The following is a 26,024-nucleotide window of genomic DNA, read 5'->3' as shown; positions in this document are numbered from 1 at the left end:
TAGAAAGTCCATTGATGAGAATCGCACGCTGAAGCCTACGCCGCCTATTTACGCCACTTGTACTCTATAATTAATAGTTAGGGAGCTGGCGAGCAAAATTTCTATATGATCAGCACACATGGCAGACGTTATTAATAGTGATAATTATACCCTAGAAACATGAAGGACCTCGTCTGCCACCATGATGTCGCTGCGTTGTCAATTTACAGCGTTTCAACAATGTTAAAAAAAAGGTGCGAGATATTATGTGCACATATCTGCCTCTGGGGCTGATGATCATAGTTGATTTTCTTCGTTTCCAAGATGTTTGTGACCCCTGATGAAATATCCCCCTTTTTTAAGCAAATTCAATCGGCTGTAACGCGAAAACGCAGTGACGTATTACCTTAAATGACTGGACCAAATCAATTCGTACTCACGTGAACTGCAATCTACCTCGATGTAAAACTAGTGCAAATAATATACCTAAATGCTCACCAGCTCCCTAACTATAAGGGGGGCAATCAATTCAATTCTTCCCTATGAAGAAAAATCAATGAGACAATCGGCGATATCTTGTACATGTAGTAGCCTTATTTATACGAGTTTGCTTATTACACTAATTTAACGTGTTAGTGTACGTTCGTACAACAGGGACCAAACTTTTTACATTTATTTTAGTATGCTATTTCTTTCTGTTATTAGTAGGGGAGCCCACGTTACTAAACGCGGATTTACTCGAGCGTCAGAAAGAAGCGTTGCAAAGCTTAGATAATAAAATAAAAAAATGTTATATAATGTATACCTTTTCATCGGTGGGGAGAGCGGCAATAGATTTTCAAAAATATAAAATGATTTTCAGTCAAGGTGAACTGTGCCATGGACATATTTGAGCGCGTCAGATATTGATAGCATCCATATCCTACGTATTATTAATAATGTACGTATATTATATTATGTACAGCTTATATTAAGTTTATTGATTTTGAGTAATGTTTAATTTGTTTTTGGCTTAAATTAATATAATGATGATAAAGATATACGAACGAAAATTTAAAACCAATTCAGATTTGAGGTATACAAAAAAATCATAGAAGTTTTGCTTTTCTTATATATCAAGGTTGAACAACAAGTCTAAGCCGTAAGAAGGAATATGTTTGCTTTAAAATGTTAGTAAGACGGTAGAAGTTTAGCTCGTATTCAGTATTGGGAACTATTGATCGGCAAAATATATGAGCGTGGAAGTCGAGTGCTATGAAATTGAAAGCATTACATAACGATGGTCGATTACGCCTAACTGGAAAAGTAACATAGCTAGTACTGATATCGTTGAAAGCTCTATCGTACTGTGGTTAGGTGTACGTGACTGAAAAGTTCACGGCTACTTAAGACGTTAAAAATTTAACGTACATCCAATTGGAAACTCATAACATTGCTTTCTTTAAATCAGTTGTTAACTAAGAATTCATAAACTAATTCGCGTTGTTCTATAGATCAAACTAATTTGATTGACTCTACGGTCGTGAGACGTACATGTACATGTTAATTAGATTGTTGTGTCTTGTTAATAAGAAAAGATTTTGTCAAACGGTCGAGTAATTAAATCCTTTTTGAGTGTGAAAAAACTTATATAAATCAAAAACAGAAAAAATAACTCGTCACACAACTGTGTTTTTAGAAGACAAGAACAGTGTCTTCCATTTATTAGAGTGTAAGTTGTGTTATTGGTCACTTTCTTATGTTATTATCCTTATTAGTAAATCAGGTTAAGCTTAAATTACTTATTAGTCTTAAGTTAAGGCTAGGTCGTACTTTTCCATGATGTAAAGACATATGTATTAAAAAAACACAACTATTAATATGCTAGCTATGATGGAGGAATTTAAACCTTTAGGAATGACTTTTCAATGCGCTTCCTGTTTGCTAACCTTGAGGCCGCTATGATCTTTTGCATTACTGTACAAGCGAATGCAATGAGATGAAAAGCTCATTTGTGCTGCAAAGTATAACCGTCGATTTCTGAAAAGAATAGCAAATATCCATTACTCATGACTTGATAAAATTGCTTTTATTATTAAATGAAAATTATTTCCTTTCCTGATGAAAGCTCGCTATAGTGTATTTAAAAGACAGTAGATTAAACCACCCTTAAAACAATTATGAAATCAATTAACATAATTGGCAAATTTTTCTCGTAGTTGAGTAATCTGTTGTGTTGTCCTAGTTAGCTTTAGAATAGAGAAATAGAAAAAGACAATAAATTTTTATTATTTGTCGATATTTTTGAAACTATTTTCTACCTTAGCTTAACAAATTCATAAAGAAAATCCGTTCTCATTATTTATGAATCCAAGAAATGATTTCTCATTCATAAAAATAAGTTAAAACGGCGCCGAGGTTGCCCCATCTTTGTTTGCAAAAATCGTGAAAACTTTGACCTCAAAAATTCCGCCTCGTTAAGCTAGTTGGTTGGAATCACCAACAACACCAATTTACACTGAGACCTTTTTATATATACTGGTTCATTGCGGCTTTGCTTACGCGAAAGTAAATAGCTAATTTGTTATAAATATGCTGGGTTTCGATTTAAGCCATAATCAATAAGCTTAGGGTAGAATTTATATTGTTATCTTTGAAGTGTTGTAAATTTGTGTGTAATGGTGAATGTGGTAAATCACAGAACAGATTTTTTTTTACTTATTAACTTTAATGACGTTGTGGCATGACATTTTCCTTTGAATAAGTCATGTAGAGGGAGGGTAAAACTTGCTGAGTTTCTTGCCCGTTCTTCTCAGAACAAGGCCTCCTGGTAGTTTTGCGAATGGATGGCGTAGTCTTTCTCTTTCGCGAATTATGTAAACGTTTTTGACATTCATAAGCATGCGCTAAGACGCATCTAAACTGAATAAACGTATTTTGATTTGATTTGATTCGAAAAAAAATACGAAAACTATACTTCTATTCTATAATAGTATTTTTTGCACAATCAAGCTCGCTACTCTAAACCCTGTTCGTGCATTCAATCCAATGAATTTCCCCTTTATTACTTGCTGAAACTATAAAGGCATCTGTTAGTCCCAAATCTGAAAACAAACCCGACACAGAAATCTGTCTAGATATAGTGCCTAGATAATAGCCGTAACATAGTATTTTTCATCTAAATGGAATATAAATGTAGAAATTGACTTTCAATTCGCATCTGTATTGAATTAAGGCACCAATTCCTTTTCATGTTGATAATTAAATTGATTTATATGAAAATTCCTTTTATGTTAGCGTTCGAGGTGTGAGGTTATTTGATTTTGACATTTCCGGAACCTTTATATTTGACAGGAAATTTCTTAAGATTTGTTCCTTATTAAGTTAGTTTTGTCAAATCAAGATTTTTGTATTAGTGTGTTCGTTTTCGCCTGTCAACGTCTTCTGCTGGTGATAAGCCTCTCCCCTAAACTTCGAATACGACAGTGTATGAAAACCACTTCACAATTTCATAGTTATCTAAATTTGTCAATGGAATATTATTTTTTGATAGTATAATAATAGATAAAAGAATTGGACACCTTCACTCTTCCCAGAATTAGAATATGCCATTAAAGCGTTCTTTTGAATATCGGAGCCATCCAGCTCCTTAGCATTGAGGCGTAGTAAAAATTAGACACAAGTATTAAAATTAGGAGATGAAGTATCTCACCATTCCATGTTTTTTTTTTCCTTTCACGGTTTGTGCGTCAGCCATGCAAAAAGGTTAGGAAGTGTGTTATTAGGTTTTTTATTGGATTGGAAATTGGAACGGAATTTGTAAAAGGATTAGGATTAGTATATAAGTACGTAAATGGTTATAATTTTATATTGTTATAAAAAATGAAACTGGCTAAAATTCTATATACATCAATATTTATATTAGTTAAAAGGACAGAAATTGAAGTAGGAAAATAAATTAATTCCATGGTTAACAAGATTTTTTTTTAATAACTAAAGAGTTTTTATATAAAAACTAAAAGGAATCGTAAACCAAACCTATTATGTCCCAACTAATGTACATATCTTTAGTATACAAGAAAAGGTAATATGAAATCCGAAGACGCCTGCGGTCATGAGGATATATTACCAGTCGAAGCCGCTGAAAATAATATGACGATATTAAATTAAGTCTTCGAATACCATTCAATTATAGTTTATAGAAAAATACGTTACGTAATTTCTTAGGCGTTTCTATAAGATTTTAAACCAAATTATTTATTGTAATTTATTTTCTCTAGAAAAGACGATTTTGCAATTCTCTCTCTTTTTGAAGTTATACTTCTTTAGGCGCGTTATGAAAAATTTATGAGAGTGAAATTTTACGATGCGCGCGCATCTGTGACACAAAATTGGGAGTGTGATTATAGCGTGCGCGAGCGAGATAGGAATAAGACAATCTACAAGTAAAAAGAAATAGAATATGCGTGAAGTTCGTATGCCAAGAATTTTGAATGATCATAATGACATTTGTCATTTACCTTTTAAACAAATAAAGGAGTTTTAATTATTTTTTCAAAGAAATTTAGCAATGCTTTTTCACAAAGACCTATTGTTACTTAGTTAAAAGGTTATGAAATATACCTAGTTATTAAATTGAATTAATAATATAATAAATAATTATTAATTGAATAAAAATATTAAATTTGTTAAATTATTAACACTAAATATTTATTATTAATTATTTATTATTTAAAAAAAATAAAGAAAGCCAAAGAAGTATAACTTCTTACGCGCGTACATAAGTACACGCACCATTTTTTTTCGGTAGCTCATGTCTAAGCGTCGTGGTCAGCAAGGGGACATCTGGACCGGACAATCTGTTTCTGTCCAGCGCCTCTCTTATTTATATATAGCCTTATATCAGAAATACAAAATATACGTTATAACTATTGTTTTTCTTAATCTACGATAACCGATTCTGTGTGCCTACGGGCAAAAGCCTCCCTCATTGTCCTCCATTTTTCCTTATTGTTTACCAATCTCGTCCAGGTCTTAGTCGTTCCAGCCATTTCCATGATTTCATCGGCCCACCTTTTAAATTGCCTACCTCTGTTTCTCTTATGGTTGCCATAGTGTTACAATTTTGCTCCATTTATCTGCTCCTCTTATGGTATGTCCTGCCCATTTCCATTTTAGTTCTTTTGTTTTATATACAACGTCAGCAAACCCTGTTTTATCTCTTAAATTCTTGTTACTTATTTTGTCAATTCTTCTTTTCTTTATTATGCTTCTTTCCATGGCTCTCTGGGTTACGCTTAATCTTTCAGCGCCTCTCACAGTGTACAGTTTAGAGGATGATGAGACTTGACCACATCTCAAAGGCGTCCTTTGCCTATATCGAGCCAAGATAGTTCACTTCTACTCGTTACAGGAAGATAGGGAATAGTAGAGCCCGTACCAGTCTGATTTCGGTTTTGATAGCAATTCCTCTTTTCTTTTAGATGTTGCCTAAACGCATTTATTGTTTTTTGTTAATAATATGAATATATGGCACGTGTTGCAATAAATTGTAATTCAATTTAACTTTTTTAAAATTTACAAAATTTTCATTTTACGAATTGCGTTTATAACTCAACTTCCTCAATTATATTTTTTTGTCGCGTCATCAGTATCACATTAACCTTGACGTAACAAGTGTTTAAAAAAATCAGTGGCGCTACAACCTTTTTAAGTCTGGGCCTCATATTTCTGTATCTGTTTCATGATCATGTGTCACTCTAATAGGCTAGTAGGTTATCAGCCTCCTGTGCCTGACACGCAGTCGACTTTTTAGATCAAAGCAATCCGGTTTCCACACGATATTTTCTTTCACCGTTCTAGCGAATATTAAATATGCACATAGGAAGGAAATCCATTGGTGCACAGCCGGGATCGAACCTACTACCTCAGGGATGAGAGTTGCACACTGGAGGCACTAGGCCAACACTGATATATCGGGCCAAAAATCGAATCGACTCACAAAAAATCCGTCAAATTAAGAATTTCCCTTTTTATAAGTTTAAAATAGGTGCAGTGTTGAAGCACGTATCAAAAATTTATAAAAATTATATTTCCCATTTACGGTTTCTATAGAAAACTAGAACATAAATTCAATATTTGCTGAGAGTAATATTTGACGTAAAATATACGTTAATGATAGGAAGCTAAACAAAATTAAAATAATGCTGTTTACATAATATTTATTACGTGCTGTTAAATTTTATGATCGATGCCCAGCGGACGTGTAAATACGTAATTTTCATGTTTACAAACAAGCTGAATCTTTGTTAAAGCACTCACGGCACGTACGTGGTTCGCCAAATCTAAACATTACAATAAATTACTACGAGTGTTTATCTTCTATACGTCTGCAGTATACTGTATTATTAAAAGCAGTGTTCATTAGTTTTGGTTACTTCTCAATGAAATAAAAATAAATAATAGTTAAAAAAAACTAAAAACACGCTTTTAAAGCACATCAAACTAAAAAGTGATAAATAATTCCTAATTAAGGCTGAAAATGGTAATGAACAAAAAATACTGGTATTATTGTGAAAAAGCGTGGGTTGCTCGATAGACGAAAAATATGGCACAGAGCGCCCCACGCTTTTTATTTTTTAGTTAAATTTTTTTTTTTCGGATTATTGCATTGTCATCGATCTTTGACAGGTGCGCAAAGTTTGAATTAAATCTGTCCGTTAAAAGTGGGTCACAATCGAGTCCGAAGGAGTCGGTTACATACATACATACATACAGGTGAAGCTAATATAAAGCGTGTAATAAATGAGTCGCGCTACAACCTTTTTAGGTCTGGGCCTCAGATTTATGTATCTGTTTCATGATCATTTGTCAACTTATAGGCTAGTACAATCTATCTCGATTCGTCTAAGGGAATACAGATTATGAATAAATTATGAGTATAGTATGTATTTCATATTAGTGAAGCTAAATGTTATTTAATGTAGCATTAATTTCCAATTTTGGGGCGTATAGATTTCCTCTTAATGATACATGGGATGGATATTAGTAATTGAGTGATTTGTGTGATATGAAGGCTGTATGCTATATTTAAACATACAGCCGATTATGGTATTATCAATCAATCATAGTATATATGATGAATGTTCTATAATAACTGAGTAACTTTAACAACGTACTAGAGAATAATAAAAAGAAAGGATATATTGAAACCTAACAATGATAATTAATTAATATTCAATTATAGAATTCTCATTTCATAATATTTTTTAGTAATAAAATAATATGTACTTACTATAAACTAGAAATTTATAAACATTCGTAGGATTCTAAACGAAAGACAAATTGTATTATTTTACGCCCCAATGTTCGCTAATACCACCATAACATGTTTGTACCATATTATGGCAATTAAATTATTAAATTTTTTCGGACAATTATCTTTTAACTACGCATTTTTTAATAAGATATATTAGTACTGAAATAACTTTTTAATGTCAAAACAAAGTTTACCGAGGCCGCAAGTATAAAGTCAGTAATCGCTTTAATAATAATTCAGAACGCTGTCATAATAAATAGTGATTATTAACATCAAATACATTATAATTATAAGTGTAACTGTACCTAACCTATTATTCTTACCCGTCTACATATAATTATAGGTTCATTTGTATGTTTTTGTCCTTAGAATGTACTTTTTTCAAACAGTGAAATTAATTGTAATTGTTATTTGGTATTACCATTAGTTCAATGACATTTTTTTTCGATCTTGTGACGTCGACGTGCGTATTTTGAATAAGTGACGCACGTAACCATTTGTTTTAAATTTTATTTAAAATAGGAGAAACGTCCAATATTCCTAGCATAAATCGTGTTAAATGAGCCTTGTTTTTTTTATTTAATAAACCAACAGCTAGCATAAATTATATATAACAAATAAAAAAGTGCGTGCGTACAAAGTTACACATGTCAGAAGTGAAACTTCTTTGTAAATTAATTATTGAGTAATTAAGCTACCCAAATCCCATAATATAATTTTGCCAGTCTTTCTATATTAATGAATGATACTAAGGCTAATTAAAAACAAGGATTAGAATGAGTTGTTGTTATGTATATAGAAATACCACCATAAATATGGTAACATTTACCAAATAACAAATTAATTATTATCATAAATGCTTACTTATGTCCACATTTTCTAAAATAGCCAACTGAGTCTTAGCCAAAAAGGTCTTGGTTCTATGCGCCTTATAAAAATACAAAACCAACAAAAAAAAATGGTAATTTAGTTACTTAATAAAATAATATTGATATTGATATGTATTAAAAAAACCATCGGTCTCAATCGCTCTCTCCCTTTTCTTCGACAACAACGCTGCACTACTTCGTGACGTTCCGTAAAAATATTACCCTCATGCGCCTAAAGAAGTTTCGCTTCAAAAACAATGATACCAAAGATATAGTCAAAGAGAAAAAGGTTCAAACGTACTTTCATGATTACATATTATTAAACCAGACACGATAAATTGAAGATGAATTGATTCATAGACTATTTAATGATCAAATACTTGAACACATACGTCATTGCAAATTACATAAATGAAACGGAGCCAAAGTAACAAATTCCTTAAAGGAAATTTATCTTTAATACTGTTCGTGAATTGACGCCCTCGTGCCAATGGTGCACACAATGTTTTGCTCTCCTCCTTTAAATGAAGGAAAACCAGAAATGTCTCGTAAGTCTAGACGCCCAAAAATCTATGACCAATGTCTGGTCTCTCTCTTTAACGGCAGCTCATGTCTGAGCCGTGGTCAAAACAAAGCATCTGGATTGGGCTATCTGTTTCCACCGGTTTCTATCCAGCGTGTCTCTCATGACAGTGCACAGTTTTGAGGACGATGACTCTTCCACTTGATCGGTCCATCTGGTTGGTCAACGGCCATTTGATCTTTTGCCTTCTGTGTTACCAACCACGATCATTTAAAGAAAAAACTTTTTAACCGGATTACAGTTATGTATTATTATAAATTTATTATTAAACATAATTTTGCGGTGATACTTTTTGACATTCAACACCTTTTGTCTTCAGTCACCGTGACCACGCACGCAGTAAAGCACGCGAAACGTCGGATAAATTTAAAACAATGTTAAATAATTGTAAATTTATAATAATTAATACATAACTTTAATCCGGTTAAAAAGTTTTTTCTTTAAATGTGTAAAGGTTATGTACGTGGTTGTAGTATGTCAATCAAAGACAATACTACAACCACGATCAGTTTCTCCAAGTTCTCATCGCCTCTGCACATGTCAAGTATAGAAAGCTGATAAGTTTAAATAATTGCAAATATTTTGTACTTGTAAAATGTAGTTTGGCTATTGGACGTAAAAGTGCTATAAGTTAAAAATCCGATACAAAAAGAAATTAGTGGCGCTACAGCATTAGAGCTGGGCCTCAGATATCTCTATCTGTTTCATGATTATTTCTTAATCTAATAGGCAAATAGGTGCCGTTTGCCTTCTGTTCTATAAAAAAAAGGTGATCAGCCTCCTGTGCCTGACAGGCCGTCGACGTCTTCGGTCTAAGGCAAGCCAGTTTCCTCACGATGTTTTCCTTCACCGTTCGAGCGAATGTTAAATGCGCAGATAGAAAGAAAGTCCATTGGTGCATAGCCAGAGATCGATCCTACAACCTCAGGGATGAGAGTCGCGCGCCGAAGCCTAGTCCAACACTGCTCTGCACAAAATCCGATACATGGAGTACAAAAACTATAGTGTTTTCCTTTTTTGAAAGAAATATTTTTTTTTTATTATCCATAATAAAATATAATACATTGTTCAAAGAGAATGTGTACTAGCCCCCACACAAGGATTCATGGGCAGCTAGTCTCTTCCATTTGACATATTAATGATTTTACATAACACTCACAATTTGTTTTTAAACTACTGTTGCACAATACTTTCCGTTTCAGCATAGGACAGATTGATAAGACTGTTAGTGAACGCATAAATTAGTGAATCGATAACGAAAAGTTTGTTTTGAGGAAGTAGTTATACATATATTTCAAGGCCTTTGAAAGAAGTGCCTTTTGCAGTCTAAATCAACTAATAATCGTAGTTTTTGAGATTTTCTAACCCGTGTATTTTTCTGGCTTCGCTGGATGTATTTCAAAGATGTAATGGGGCATTGTAATGGCGAACGAATTTTTGAAAACGGTCAGTTGCGTTTGAGTATCATTAAAAACACAGATCTTTCCTCTTCGTTATTTTAGTATAAAATATGACGGTAAATTATATTAAATATCATATTTAATTTGATAAATTAGTAAATGATCCGTGCGTTGACCAGCTTAATTAATTAATTGGAATGTAATTGCCAAGTGTAATTCAATATAAGGATTATTTTGAAAACATGAACTAATAATAGAAAGTTAGTAAAAGCTGAATTAAAACATTATGACGGCCTGGAGAATATTATGTGGAAATATTTGTAAATTAAAACTTCAATTTAAATAAAAATGAGTTTTATTTTTATTTTATGTAATAGTAGGCAAACGGCCAGGAGGCTCATCTGATGTTAAGTGACCACAGACACTCACATTGCCAAAAGGCTCGAAAGTGCGTTGCCGGTCTTTTACGAATTGGTACGAACTTGAAGGACCCTAAGTCGAATTGGTTCGGAAATACTTCAGTGGGCAGCTGGTTCCACATAGTGATGGTGAACATTCAGATGTTACCATATCTCAACTCTGAAGTTGAGATACATTTCGAAGGCTAATGCGCTGAGTAGGACTCACGTCAAAAAGTATTGAATTTAGGAAGTCATAGAACTCACTTTGTCACTACTCATCCATAGTCTAAACTATTCGATTCGATTAGGAATAGTTCATCATACATAAATGACACCTAGTACTTTGAATAAGAACATTACAAATATTACAAACCACAATTATTGTATTAGAAAATTACTCATCAGTTCGGATTATGTGGTTTTTGTGGACAATTAGTAATCATTGAACCGGCGATATTTAAATTATATTATATCTATAACGAATATTATAAGGTAAGGGCTTTAGATTTCTGTAATTATGCCTAACACACGCTGTCGACTTTTTGGGTCTAACGGACTTTCCTCATGATGTTTGCCTTCACTAAGAAAGCCGAAAGTCCATTGGGGTTTGAACCTTTTGAAATTTCATTATTATCATTTTAATCTGCTGTATAAAACTCAATGTAAGATTGAAAAAACCGAGTTATTATATTCGGTTTAGATTTAATTTAATTCCAAATTGTCAGCTAAAAAAGATTTTCGTGATCGCTTTATCCGTATCACATATTATTAATCTAAGATTACTGATAGTATAATTGACGACTCTGGCGAGTCTTTGAAATTTGCTAGCTCGTTAGTAACAGTATCCTTACATAACTTCTTATTAGAGTCAATGACTGAAGCAATTTTATTGCGTCTTAAAGTACGAAGTTACTCGTCACTTCGCATGTTGCGAATAATAGCTATTGTTCCTACCTTTTGTATTTTATAATAACTTTAGATATAATGGAACACGTCCCATTAAGATAACAATATAATAGAAATGTTATCTTAACCTACATATACTTGCATATATATATTATACATTATACGCAGTTGTCATTTCTATTTAAAACTAGTACAAGGTCAAAGAAAAACAAAATTAAACAAAACAATGAAAATTTCGAATCGCTTATGAACTTCTATAAAGTAAACGAACATTTTATTGTATTGAATTATACTATAAAGAATTGTACGCTAATAATCAGTGACATCACATAGTAGCGAGGCACACAAAAGTGTAGGACTAAACGTGACTTCAAACACTGATATTAAATTCCCGGTTCTATTCCCAAGTATTCAGTTGTAATTGAGATGTCAATTTGTCATCAAAAAGAATGTGAGACACAATATAACATATTGTTATTACGAATAGTTTGATTCTGCAAAAATCCGACTGCGGAAATTCATCTAAACAAAGACAAAACAATGCGTCGTTTAAAAACCAATTATGAAAGCCTATTAAAGACAATGGCGAGAACAATAACATTTACATTATTCAATTTATTGACCATGATCTTCGTAATAAACTCACATTAAAATTGGGCTCGGTGCTGACGTCAGCATGGGATCGCCGGTTTCACGATTATTGCAGATACGTGAATAAAAACGATTGTCACGTATTCCTCACGTTTTGGTTATTACGTGATCTATAAAATTGTATTTGTCGAGTTATAGTTCGATGTTCTATTTGATCTGTGTAGTGGTTGTACATTTAGTACGATGTTTATGTTTGACACATAAAAAGTGTGTTTGTTAAAATTCGTAACACAATAGGCTACATACTATTTTCTGCATATCGAATTCGTAAAGCCTAGGTAGCTGATGGACTTTCTAGTATACCTCTTCTCGGAAAGCGTAATAATATTTACCAGGATAAAAAAAATTACCTGTTTATTTAACTAAAAAACTGGTGCAGTACAGTCCTACACCACCAAATATTAAGAATAATAATTTATAAGTTTAAAATTAAACACTTGAAAATATATTTAACAAAAAGCACGAAAACAGCTAAAAGAAATTAAATTTACGAAATCATTATTGTATTTAGAATATCTTAATATATATAAATCTCGTGTCACAATGTTTGTCCTCAATGGACTCCTAAACTACCGAACCGATATCAATCAAATTTGCACACCATGTGCAGTTCGATCCAACTTGAGAGATAGGATAGTTTAAATCTCAAATTATAGTCGCAATTTTAATTTATTGCTAATTATTTGTCTGTTATTATTTCACAGTCACAAATCACAATTCTAACAGATGGCGCCGCGCTGTGTTGAAAGTACCAACGTTTCACATAAGATACTATTTAACATCTGTAACAAAAACCTTAGCCACAGCAACTCTTGGCCGAGTCTACTAGTTCAATATATAATTATATGCTTTATAAAATAAAGGCATGCATACATCGGAGGCCCTAGTCTTCGCTGTAAAACAATATTCGTTACAGCTTAAAGAGAAAGAAAAAAAAGAAATAAAAGGCATTATAAAAAAATTCTATTCAGTGGATACGATAATTCCTGCCCATAGCTTTGGGTAACGATATTTAATAACTTGTTAGAACAATTGCCATGAAACTAAACTACTGCGTAAACGCTTATTAATTCTTGTAATACAGTCACGTATTCCAAACTAATCACATCGTTATTGTTATGGGTTGTTTAAAATGCCACGTACGATCTTTAACAATCGCCTACCTGTTTGCAAGGCGCCGAAGTATTACGGTCAACCTTCGGCACTTTATAAAATTTTATGTTTAACACGCTGATATTCGTAAGGGCTGATCTTTCCTATATCAGTTCACAGTACAAAGATGTTTTCATACTATCCGTAACAGTCAATTTTCTCTGGAATCCTATTCCAATTGCGATATCGAAGAAATTCGAGCGGAATCAAGACAATATTATAGGATCGACGTTAACAATTATGTAACAATAACAATGGCAAAATATTAAAATATGTTCTCCTTAGATCCAATTAGAGGTTAAAAAAGTTTTTTACCTACCTACGGTAAAATCAATCCTTCGCGCATTTGTCCTTGGTTTATTAACTAGATTAGTACGTAATTATATTAAAAAAATATTAAGTATTAATCAATACTTATATATGAAACGTTTCCTACAATTGCTTGAATTATTGTAATTTTAAATTTATAAAAGATAAACTGACTGACTAATGATATAATTGGATTCACTTCACTTTAAAAGATTTAATAACGCCTGTCACTTTTGTATTAGCATGCTGTAACAGCGTGCGTGTTCTGTGTCCGTCAGGCGCACACGCAAAGGTCGCGATTTGCGATTATACCGCCCGCCCTACCTCCGCCCTAGACTTTATTGCCTCGGAACGACATTGAATATCAGTGTTCAGGCCTCCGAACCATTTCACGATCGAAAACCAATAAAATATATCTTAAAGTATATTAAAATTAATAACCAGTTCGTTTCCTTTAATATTCTCACTTTATACTTTTCATCAAGGGAAATTACCAAGTTTAAATGAAGCTATAAAACCCTCAGTGAAATTAACTTCCGAATATAACGAAATAAGCCTTTATTTTAGGAAAAGGATAAGTCGACCCGAAATGCAAATATGTAGCCTATTTGCAGTTTAGACGTTAAATTCTATTACGCGTACGATTCTATCCCATTTTCTTATCTAGATGTATGGCAAATAAACTTAAATCTATGTCGTAATGTTTGGTTTCTCTATTCAATTATATTTTTTTTTTTGAGAAAAAGTAAAAACAAACACAAAATACAATTTTTAGTGTGTCAAGCACTTAAAGGCAAACATGACATACATATATATATAGAGATCATAACCTATTACAACACAAACATAACAATCATTACAAAAAGAAAACAATTACTAATCAAAGAAAAAAAATTCAAATTACAGAAAACTAAACAAAAATCCATATATAGAACGTTTATTTACTCCCAAAAATGTCTTTGGTAGCTTTGATGTAAGCGGGATTCACGCCCATTTATCATCAGATAATTATTATATAGCTAATCTATGACATCTTAGGATGGAACTGGAAAAGGTATTTATTAGTCTATTACACCAACTGCGTCAGAATAGTCGGTCAAGACCTGGGTTTATTAAATGCAATTGCCCGGAGTCCCGGATCACCAGAAAAATTAATTTGAATAGAAGGCTAATTATCTAGTAAAAAATGGCAGTGAAGTGTGTCACCAATGTATGCCAAATGCCTGATGTAGAGGTTTTTGAACTGAACTTATTCCTATTACTAATATTATGTTTGTATTCATTCTATTTTTACATTTCGTGTCACCATTATGAGAATAAAAGTAAAATATCTCTACTAGCCCGAGGGTCACACTCAGCGTAGACCTATTAGGCAAGGAGCCAACAGATGCTACACAGCAAGTATACACGTACAAATTATAGAAAACTTGGCTCGTTTCTATCATTTTAAGTTTTAACCTGTTGCTTAAAGCTTTAAATCAATGACTCAAAGGTCATTGTAAAAATATGGTTTAAGTTTACCCTCAAATTTTGCCATTTTTCTAGTTTATTCAACCTCAAACTCAAAATAACTTTATTCATATAGGTAAACAAGTACACTTATGAACGTCAGAAAACAAGTTAAATTTACATTTACTACCAGTTCGCAAGTCAAGGGCGTAGAGCGGGCAAGAAGAACTGGCAAGAAACTTTCCGCTACTCTTTTTAATCGCTAAGTTTTGAGTGATACAAATTGTTTGAACTGGAGCAAATCAATCCTAAGGATTAGGATCATACATATTCGTCAAATTTATAAAAAGCTTTATTGATTAATTTACGTTTAACGAGAGCTTTGAATTTATTAAGTGATCATTCTCTAATTTAGTTTGCGAGTTTGTTGTAAAAACGAATACAATTTCCATATAAGAAGTGGTTTATCTTGGCCTGGTTGGTCGTTCATTTCATATTGTGTGTATATTATATTTATATAGTAAATAATACATTTTTATTTTGGGATACCTCTTACAAGCGTATGAAAGAAAGCGGCACTTGGAGTGCAAAACGCAATCCATGAATTCTTGCAACACTAAGCTTGCAAATGCGTTGCCAGTCTTATAGGAAGTACGCTCTTCTCTTGATATAACTTTTTTCATTATATCATAAATTAAGTCCAAATCTTCTTCGAGTTAGATCAATCGAAGTTTTTTCCATATATCAGGGTGAGTGGAAAAAATTCGCTATGTCACGATGAAATCATTTTCCGAACTCCAAGGGATATTTCCAAATGAAACCATCATATGAGATTCATCATTGACAAAAACAGTTCTTTATAAATATACTAGCTGATCCGGCAAACGTCGTTTTGCCATGTATATCATTTATAATAAAAAAATAGGGGTTGATCATAGAGGGGTGAAAATTAGGGGTTGTATGTATTTTTTAATGCTGTATCATAAAAAAGTAGAAATTAAAAATTTTGTCTAAAAAATAAAAATAAAAATTTAGGGGTGGACTACCCTTAACATCTGGCGGGCTGATTTGTGAATCTAAACCATTCCCAGATCCCCTTGAAGACACACAAAAAATTTCATAAAAATTGGTCCAGTCGTTTAGGAGGAGTTCAGTCACATACACACGCACACAAGAAATATATATATTAAGATAATAAAGGCTTTATATTGAATCTAAACTTAGCTGAGATAATTCATAATTAACACATTCACTCTCCATAGTATGGAACTTGAAATGTTCTCGTATTAAAATTGGTATCTAGGTCAGATGCGGTATCTTAATTAGCATTAGTATGTAGCAACCATTCTATTAAAATAAACAAAAATTACTATTTAATTTGCTTAACAAAAGAGATTTAAGTATACAAGTACTTTGAATTATATTCTGATCTCAACAAACCCGAGATTAAAACGGCTGTTAGAAGCCATAAAATAATAATTACTTTCAACTACACAAATGAAACCCCATATTTTATTGTTATAACGTATATTTTAAAAAAAATACGGGAATATTTATTTTTCGAAAAGTTTATCGAAGGTCAAAATTTGCCAAAAATGAATTCTTTTACTGTGTTTAATTAAATATTTTTTACTTCATAACGTAAAAGTATAGAATGACTTTCATGGCACTAGAATAAAAATACTTCTAAACTGATTTAAGGTTAATTATAATTAGATTAGTCATTGTTTTACAAGACATTAATAAATTATAAATTAAAAAAGTTTTGTTGAATTTTGCAGATAAAACAATAGTTAAACCTAGTTTATAAATTAAATATATGGGCCAAGTTCCAAAATCATTGTTCTCGGATGCAAAGTGCCTTTATAATTAGCGGTATGCCCTACATGCACTTTGATTTTAATGAGGAAAGCGCCATCTCTGGGGGGATCTTCGGTAGTGTCAACTTCATAGATATTCCCATTATATTTAACTTATTTCAAATAGAAGATAAAGACAACACGTTCCATTTTCAAAACCGTAAAAAATACTTTACAGTGATTTTGGGAGCTATGTGTGGTATAGTGTAGTGTTATAATGAGTGGAAGACATCTACGAATTCCGGAGGTGCGCGTGAGTGGAGCAGATCAGGACGAAGATGATCCTCCCGCGGCTTTACCACCCTTCGCTTTAACTTTAGCTTCGATACCACGACGTCGGCATTCATGGATATGTGGGTAAGTAATAATATAAGGTTTGAGGCTCCGTATTAAGTATTTCCGGTCAAATACCGGTAAACATAACTTATTACACGCTTTATATTAGCTTCACCTGTATGTATGTAACCGACTCCTTCGGACTCGATTTTGACCCACTTTAAACGGACAGATTTTATTCAAATTTTGCGCACCTGTCAAAGATCGATGCAATGCAAAATCCGAAAAATAAAAAAAATTAACTAAAAAATAAAAAATTAATAATAGTTTACTGGTATTATTGTGAAAAAGCGTGAGTTGTTCTATAGACGAAAAATATGGCATAGAGCGCCACCACGCTTTTTCACAATAATACCAGTATTTTTTGTTCATTACCATTTTCAGCCTAAATTAGGAATTATTTTTCACTTTTTAGTTTGATGTGCTTTAATAGCGTGTTTTTTATTTTATTTTAACTATTATTTATTTTTTAACTTAGTTTAAATTAATACAATATTATTAATATATTTTATTTCACCGCTAACTCATCAACTCGATTTTGCAGCGATTGTTGTTTAGTGCTAAATAAGTTTAGCAAATTTCAATCTGAATAATAAACAGAAACTAATGGATTACAATGTTACTTAAGCTGCTATTAAAATCGACTTAACTAGTTTACATTGTATTAGTATTCTAGGCTTACCGGTGTTCGGAAAGTTATATCTATCGATTTTGTTATACATAAATAGAAACACATTTGGGTACAAACATAGTGAGAAAAGCCAATTTTTTATGACAACATGTAACTAAAGGCCGCCCGTTGCCTAATAACTTATGTAACCTGCTTTTCTTTTAAAGAAAAAACTTTTTAACCGGATTAAAGTTATGTATTATTATAAATTTACAATTATTTAATATAATTTTAAATTCAACCGACGTTTCGCGTGCTTTACAGCGTGCGTGGTCACGGTGACTTAAGACAAAAGGTGTTGGATGTCAAAAAAGTATCACAGCTGTAGAAAAAGTTGCATTATCTGTATTTATTTCCCCGGAGTTGGTATCGACTAAAAGATGGAGGGTTTTGGCAGAAATGGCTCACGGTGTCCTCTATTTTAGTGGATTGTTCATCTTGAGATTTTAATTTGGATATTATTGGATCCCAGGTGTTTGGCGATTTTAGGCCGTCTTCTCTATTGAAATTGGGGTGTTTTAATCCGGTTAAAAAGGTTTTTCTTTAAATGTGTAAGTAGGTTATATCAATTCCTTTGTTTTTTATATGTATGATTCTGTATATTATGGTAACGAAGTGTAAATAAATAAAAGCCATATAGGAATATAATCATACAAATCTTCGTCTTATTTATGGAATTATATTATTTACATATTTACCCTCCGGATACAATTATTTATGGAAAGATCGTAAATCGTTAGACGCTTTTTATACAAAATTGTTATTTTATTTTATTTCTGCTTAATATTAACTGATGAATCGGTAAGATAAAGATCTAGATTTCCATTTACAAAATTATTGTAAGCCAAGACTAGAATTTTTAAAGTAAACAATTTCTGAAAAATTTAACATTTGAAGATCTTTTTCACATGTTAACTTGAAGACGGTACAAATTTCCTTGATGAATCTATTGTTATTTCAATGTTAGAAGACGATCGTCAGCATTATGTATGAGTGGTATTATAGCGCGGTTTTCAACGTCTCTCTTGACAGTAATTAATATTTGTTAATATTCATGGTATTCTAACTCGTGTTGGTCATTAGCACAACAATGACACGATTTGTATGGACACGGTTATCAGGCCGTTTTAACATATTGTTGTTCATGTCTTACAGTGTCTTAACTTTCGCTCAACATTTCAATTACGAAATAGTAAATATAAGGAACATGAAATATGAAAGCACATCTTTCTGTGGGGCAAGTAACATACAAATTTCTGCCTATTTTTCGATCATTTCTTTGCAGGTCTCATTTGATATCCTTCCGAAGAGTAGAGTGTAGAGAAGTAGAAGAATTCATACACCAGAAATTCTGATATTCAGAGACTTGGCGATATTTAATAAAACACATAAAACAAAGAAACATTGAATTATACGCACTTCAAATATTAACAGTGAAAATATTGGTCATTATTCTCGCAGTGTAAACACGGGTAAACCTTGTGACCACACAAGTAGTAGTGTGCAATATACCTATATACACTACACATAAGATAAAGGCGAGGCAGAGATATCTTCTACTCCTTTCTCTTATCTATTCTATAAAGATCTGGGCTTTTTTCAACATAAGTTATTTCAATATTGTTTTTATAAAAATAACTGTTGGTGTGCCAGGATTAAACACACCATGGTTAAGAGTTGCTCGTCAAAACTGTAAGGTACGAATATGAATTTCTTAAAATAACATGCAACTATTCAGTTGAAGATTCTCTAATGGCTACATCAAAACTCTGCCTAATGAACCTTAAACGTGAGATCTAAATGTCTAAAACAGATGGTTTTAAATTATTACAACTGTAGATCAAAATAATCCTCCCAACGTGATTTATAAGTGACGTTTCTGATGAGATCCCCCAAGTTGTGTTTTAGGCAACTGTTCATGGCAATTAATCAAAATCACTTTCAGTTATTTACGGTACTTAATGTTACCCATTAAATTATCCCAAATATAAGATTATTAATTTTACTATTAAAAGAATGGTGCAATTAATCAAAGCATTTTGTGTCCATTGACAAAATCAGATTAGATTTTGGTTAACTTATTACAATTGATTACAAGGTGAAAAACCATACATATGATTATACAATTATATAAAGATGACGCGCGTTATAGGTACCTACTGGTAGTACATTAATTTTAAAGTATTCTGAAACAGCCTATAATGAATTTAATTTGAATTATACTCGGAATAGACAATAATTAAGGCAAGTAGTTCATATGCTTTATAATATTGTCTACCAAATAACCTTATAGTTAAATCCTTTCTTTAATACAATTAATATATTAATAGTGGAACCAGCTTCCCACTGAAGTATTTCCGAACCAATTCGACATAGGGTCCTTCAAGAAAAGAGCGTCCCAATTCTTAAAAGGCCGGCAACGCACTCGCGAGCCCTCTGGCATTGAGAGTGTCCATGGGCGGCGGTATAACTTAACATCAGATGTGCTTCCTGTCCGTTTGTCTCCTATTACATTTTAAAAAATGTGTCCCATATTCAAGAAATAAAAGCTAAGATTAAAATTGGTTATTTACTTCTAAAAGAACTAGACAGCGTCGTTCCAATAAACTAATAAAAGCGACAGCTGTTATTCGAATGAAACTGTTATTTCCGTGAACAGCGATTGACCAATTTCCTTTTAACTTCGTTCTGGAACCTTTTAAGAACTTTTTACTAATTTTCTAATAATATATTTAAACGTTATTTATATCGTTTCTATATTCAAAATTGAGCGATTATATAATAACACTATGTAATGACAATAACAGGTTTCTACTGTCGCACTTTGTACCTATGACCTTACATTGTAAGCTAATTATTATGCTTTGTTTATTATCTTCTCTTTATCTTTCCCTACTACCCTAAATCGAATCGGTTCGGTAATATTTTAGTGCCATAATACACACATAGGGCCAGAATAATATACCACTCTTAATAAACATCATTTGAGTTTAAACTATTATTATTGTAGAAAAATGAGTCAGCATAGTTTTACTTTGTTAGTCTAGGGCAGAGTTCCCCAAACTTTTTTGTGTCGTAGACCATGTTTTTCCGTGTTGGGTAGACCCCTACTTACCTGATATTGATTTCCTGTAAATTTCTAACTGTAGTGAAGTTTAGTGTTAAAAACCTAAAGTACAATGTTAATCTATACATTTATAAATTGAATTTAAATTAAAAATACTCAAAACATATTTTTTTATCTGATATGTAGGTACTTAATAATGTATATGTTTTGATATTATAAGATAGTATGATGTAAGTAAATAGGTACAATCAGTGTATGTGTTGAGATCCACTATCGTGGACCCCCATTTACATTTCATGGACCTCCATTTTTTTTCGCTGACGTAGACCCCTTGCAGGTTGTCATAGACCCCTAGGGGTCGATATAGACCACTTTGGGAATCACTGGTCTAGGGTATGGTAGGATGCAACAAGTTAGAGGTAAAGAGAGACTAGGTCCTTATAGATAGAATATATGTTGGAGATGTTGGAGAGACTGGGGCTGTGAGTGCCAAATAATCACACTCGGCGTAGTAAGCGGTCGCAATTGCTTGCAGTGTCGCGAGCGCGTACAAATTTACTCAGGGAAGCAATATTTACGCGTGTCTTGCGCACCCTGAATATTATTGCATGTGAGACGGATATATTTAGATGCACACTGTCTGAATTCACAAGAATTGCGTTATTTTAGTTATATTTTGTTCTTAGTTTATTAATGAAGATTACGACGAAGTAGAATAATAAATAATAGGTAGATAATAAATAAATTTTGTTACCCTTAATATTATTAGTTCTGAATGTCCCCACAGAGCAAATTGAGTATAAACGCAGATTTTATTCCATTAGCTGTATCAAAGCGAGATTATTGCGTTATGTGTCAGTACATTAGACCACACGGCGATGTTTAACTCGATTAGTCGCTTAGTTTTAAAAGTCGTGGCAAAGGGAAGATAGTAGGTGAAAGGTACCACACACTATTTTCTAAATAAGTTAATTACCGTTTGCTACCGCCTTTCTTTGTGGGCTCTTTCTTGTAAATACACAAGTTTTGAGTTTTTGTATGTGTGCTACAGAGTTTGCTTTTCGTTAAACTATATAGAATCCCTAGGATATTGCGACGTTCTGTAGGGGCAATGTATATACCGTGTATTGAGATCCAGCTTGGTACTAAATAGGTATTATAAAAATATCTATACCTATATATATATATATATATATATAGGTATAGATATATATATGTATATATATATATATATATATAATATATATAACATATTTTACCTTTAACTTAAACACAAAATTGGCAATATTGTTTTATGTAACAGAAGGCAAACGGGCAGTAAGCTCACCTGATGTTAAGTGATACCATCACCCATGGACACTTACATTGCGAGCCGCAAGTGCGTTGCTGACCTTTTAGAGATTGGTACGCTCTTTACTTGAAGAAGTCGAATTAGTTCGGCAAAAACAAATCTACTTTGTATTGAATTTTTTAAGAGGTAGAACAGATAGATCTGTTTCCGAAATTGCTTAGACTGTATGTGCCTAAAAAGTATTTCAGATCCCGGAGGCATGCCTTGCTGTCTCACGAACTGTCTTCCGCCAGCAGTCACTGACTCCGCTTATGATTTCAATTCTGAACCGTTTTCTTAGTTCTGCACCAGAATTGGATATATTTGTGTCGGGTTTGGAATTACTGAGAGATGTAGTTGGTTTTTATTTTTATGTAGAAAAAATTGTTAGGAGTTTAAGGTTGTATGTAAGTTAGTATATATAATATTATCATTATTGTTTAGTAAAAAAAGAAATGAAAGTTGTATTTTATACCATATTTTAACCGAAAGAATATTATGAATTTCAACTCGCAAGCAGTGCGACATTTTATTTCGTATTACGTTTAAAACCGCCGGCATTATAATAGAAACAATTCCTTAGGGATAAGGATTTTTCTGACAGCGTGAGCCATTTAGACAAATGTGGCAAATCTCTGAAGGGCGTAGATAAAGCCGCACTCGTTTGTTTATATGGCACATTTGCTTGAAATTTCAAGGTCCTTACGGGCAATTGTACGATAAAGCGTATTTTTTACACAACTTTATAAAAATTATACATAAATTAGATTGTGTTGTGAACAAAACATTAGTCTGGAAAAAATAGTGCTTCAACTCTAGGTTCCCCCAGGTGGGGCAGGCCCCAATCGGCCCTGGGCAGCTCCCTTTATATCACTCCACGTCAAACCAGCTTCCTTCGCCTCTGGAATAATGCTTCGTTACCAGGTCTGGTTTAGGCGGCCTTTTACCTTAAGGATTCCAATCGAGGGCTTGCTTGGCATTGTGACTTTGATCGTATGGCAAATCCACTTCCACTTTTGGCCTTTTATAGAACTGTCAATTGGCAACTCATTTCAGGCCTTCTGAAGAATATTTCTGTACCTTGTGTAAAGGTTGACCTTAAGGTTGAGAGTCGCATACTAAGGCTGACACTTGGTCAACTAGATGATTGGTTAATCCTGTTATATTGTCTTTGATATTAGGAAAAGACCAGACAGAAGACAAAGATGAGAACGGGTAAAAGTTGGAATTATAATATGACATTCACAATATAATGCTCACAATTTTAATAACGAATTTACCTAAATATTTACTAGCTGACCCGGCAAACTTTTGTTTTGCCATGTATATTATTTCTAGGAAACATTTTTTTAGTTCAATAAAATAACTACCTACAATAAAAAAAATAGGGGTTGATCATAGAGGAGTTTTTGTAAAATGAAAAAATGTCTAAAAAACTAAAATATTTGTTTTGGGGTGAATACCCCTATAACTTAGGGGTTTGAAAGATAGATAGTAGCCGATTCTCAGACTTACTGAATGTGCATGAAAAAAATCATAAGAATCGGTCAAGCCGTTTCGGAGGAGTATGAGAACGAACATTGTGACACGAGAATTTTATATATAGAGACTAGCTGATCCGGCAAACCTCATTTTGCCATTTATAATAAAATTGAAAATTGGGTGAAAATTGGGGGTTGTATGTATTTTCATCATAAAAAAATAGAAATTAAAAATTTTGTCAAAAAAATAAAAATAACAATTTAGGGGTGGACTACCCCTAACATTAAGGGTAATGAAAAATAGATGTTGGCCGATTCTCATAGATACCGGATAAACACAAAAAAATTCATCAAAATCGGTCAAGCCGTTTCGGAGGAGTATGGCAACGAAAACTGTGACACGAGAATTTTATATATTAGATAGTCTTATAATGTTATGTAGTCAACGAAACGACATTAACAGCAAAACCACACGTGCAACTTACTCGCCGTAAACCTTCAAAGTCGTTCAATAGTTATAAAATAAATGTACCTAAAACGTATTTAAAAGCTAAGAAGAACACATAAGTAAAAGTTTCTGAGCTTTGAAGCAATTGGCTAACAGCCAGCCAACTTACAACTTTTTAACAATATATTAAAGATTATGTAATAACCAGTTGACTGAGCTATCCAATATCCATACAATGGTGTAATGGAAATGTTCAGTCTGTGATCGTAGAGTCATAGAAGTATTATATTTAAGGCTGAGCATAGTAAAAATTAAGAATAGAAATTAGTTTTAAATATAATCACACAAATATTTATGTTGGCGCCTGGTAGATGGTACCGGTAACCCAGAGTTGGCGCTTTCCTCGATCAACGAATAAGCAATACAGCGAGGAAATGCTGCCAGCAAAGGTATACTGGGGACCAAACTTTTTAAATTTTTATTCTATTTCTCTTCTTAATTATTTTTCTATTTATAATTTTTCAATTATTATTATTACTATGTACGTTAAGAATATTGTTAATACTGTATTTATATATGTTGCAAAAAAATTATTGTTATCGTGTGATAAGTTTCATTATCCGTTTGTAGTACATGTTGCACACTCCCTCGAGAGGGGTGAGCTTTTGGCCCGTTCGGGGCGTATACCCCCTTCGGGTTGTGTCTTTGATCGCACCTTGCTGATACAGGGCAGTTCAGGGGCGGGCCTGTAGCCCTTGATGGGGGCTTCAGCGCGCGAGGAGACGTAGGGTCTATTCGCTGCGCGCAGCCGATGATGATGATGTTGGGGTCATGTCCGGGGTGTCAATCCGGTGGTGAGGGGCCAAGGAGTAGTCTCGACTTGGCCCTGGTGTCATAGTGAGTGGTATCAGCCAGACTCGCAGCTCGCGGTCAAGCCCCACCGGGTGAGACCCCCGGTAAACCCAGGGGAGGCCCAACGAGGCGACATTATCATCAACGTGATCCAGCTTGTAGACTTAGCTTCTATACTTTGGACTTGCTCCACAGAGCTTATATACATGAACTTCAATAGCAACGTTGACTCCGTTACTGGAATTGACTGGTATTTGTTGTACAAAAATGACATCCAAAGACAATACTCAACTTCGAAGAATTAACTATCTTGCAATATTCTTAGCGTTGACGTGGCAAAGTTCGAATTGCATTTCTCAATCGGAATTATTTTAGCTAATTGTATCTAACAGTTTTCACCGTACCGTATAAGTTACCATGGGTACAAGTTTTGTGGAAATCAAATTACTTTGTAATATTTCGTAATGTATTAGCAATAAAAGCGCTGCGGTCTTTTTCATAAACTTTTACATAAAACAATTACTTGAAGGATCACGATTCCTTATTTGCGATTTCACAATGAAGGGCAGAACATTTATTTAAGGCAAGATTGTGAACGGCTTATCGGCCCGCAGTAGGCTTTTAACAGATTTTATCCTGTACTTTTAATTATTGTGCTGTAATCAAATTCTTAAATATTATTATGCCGTACATTTTTGTCGTTAATAGAAATACGTTGCATCTCAGCGTGGCATATTTTTGCTACTAGGAGGCAAACGGGCAGGAAGCTCATCTGACGTTAAGTGATTGCGCCCATGGACACGTGCGTGGCCGTCCTTTTAAGAATTAGTACGCTCTTTTCTTGACCCTAAGTCGAATTGGTTCGGAAATACTTGAGTGAGCAGCTGGTTAAGCATAGTAGTGGTGCGCGCCAAAAACTGCCTTAAAAAACGCTCAGTTGTTGGAACGACGGACGTTGAGGTGATACGGATGGTATTTTGTATTA

General features: G+C 33.2%; 1 protein-coding gene across 3 annotated transcripts in view; it reads left to right on the top strand.

The window, feature by feature from the left end:
* Window positions 1–26,024, top strand: part of LOC125055911 (cAMP-specific 3',5'-cyclic phosphodiesterase, isoforms N/G) — a 343,092-nt gene that overhangs the window by 121,297 nt on the left and 195,771 nt on the right. Inside the window, exon 2 of one of the 3 annotated variants that reach the window (XM_047658643.1) lies at window positions 17,034–17,212. The exons of the other annotated variants lie outside the window; for them this stretch is intronic. Coding sequence (XP_047514599.1) covers window positions 17,073–17,212 — 140 coding nt within the window. The 5' untranslated portion in view covers window positions 17,034–17,072. The remainder of the gene's footprint in view (window positions 1–17,033; window positions 17,213–26,024) is intronic. 3 annotated transcript variants of the gene reach the window in all.

The sequence above is a fragment of the Pieris napi genome, chromosome 14 (genome assembly GCF_905475465.1).
Source record: "Pieris napi chromosome 14, ilPieNapi1.2, whole genome shotgun sequence".
NCBI lineage: Eukaryota > Metazoa > Arthropoda > Insecta > Lepidoptera > Pieridae > Pieris > Pieris napi.
Note: the sequence above shows the minus strand (reverse complement) of the source record. Positions and strands in the feature narration are given on the sequence as shown.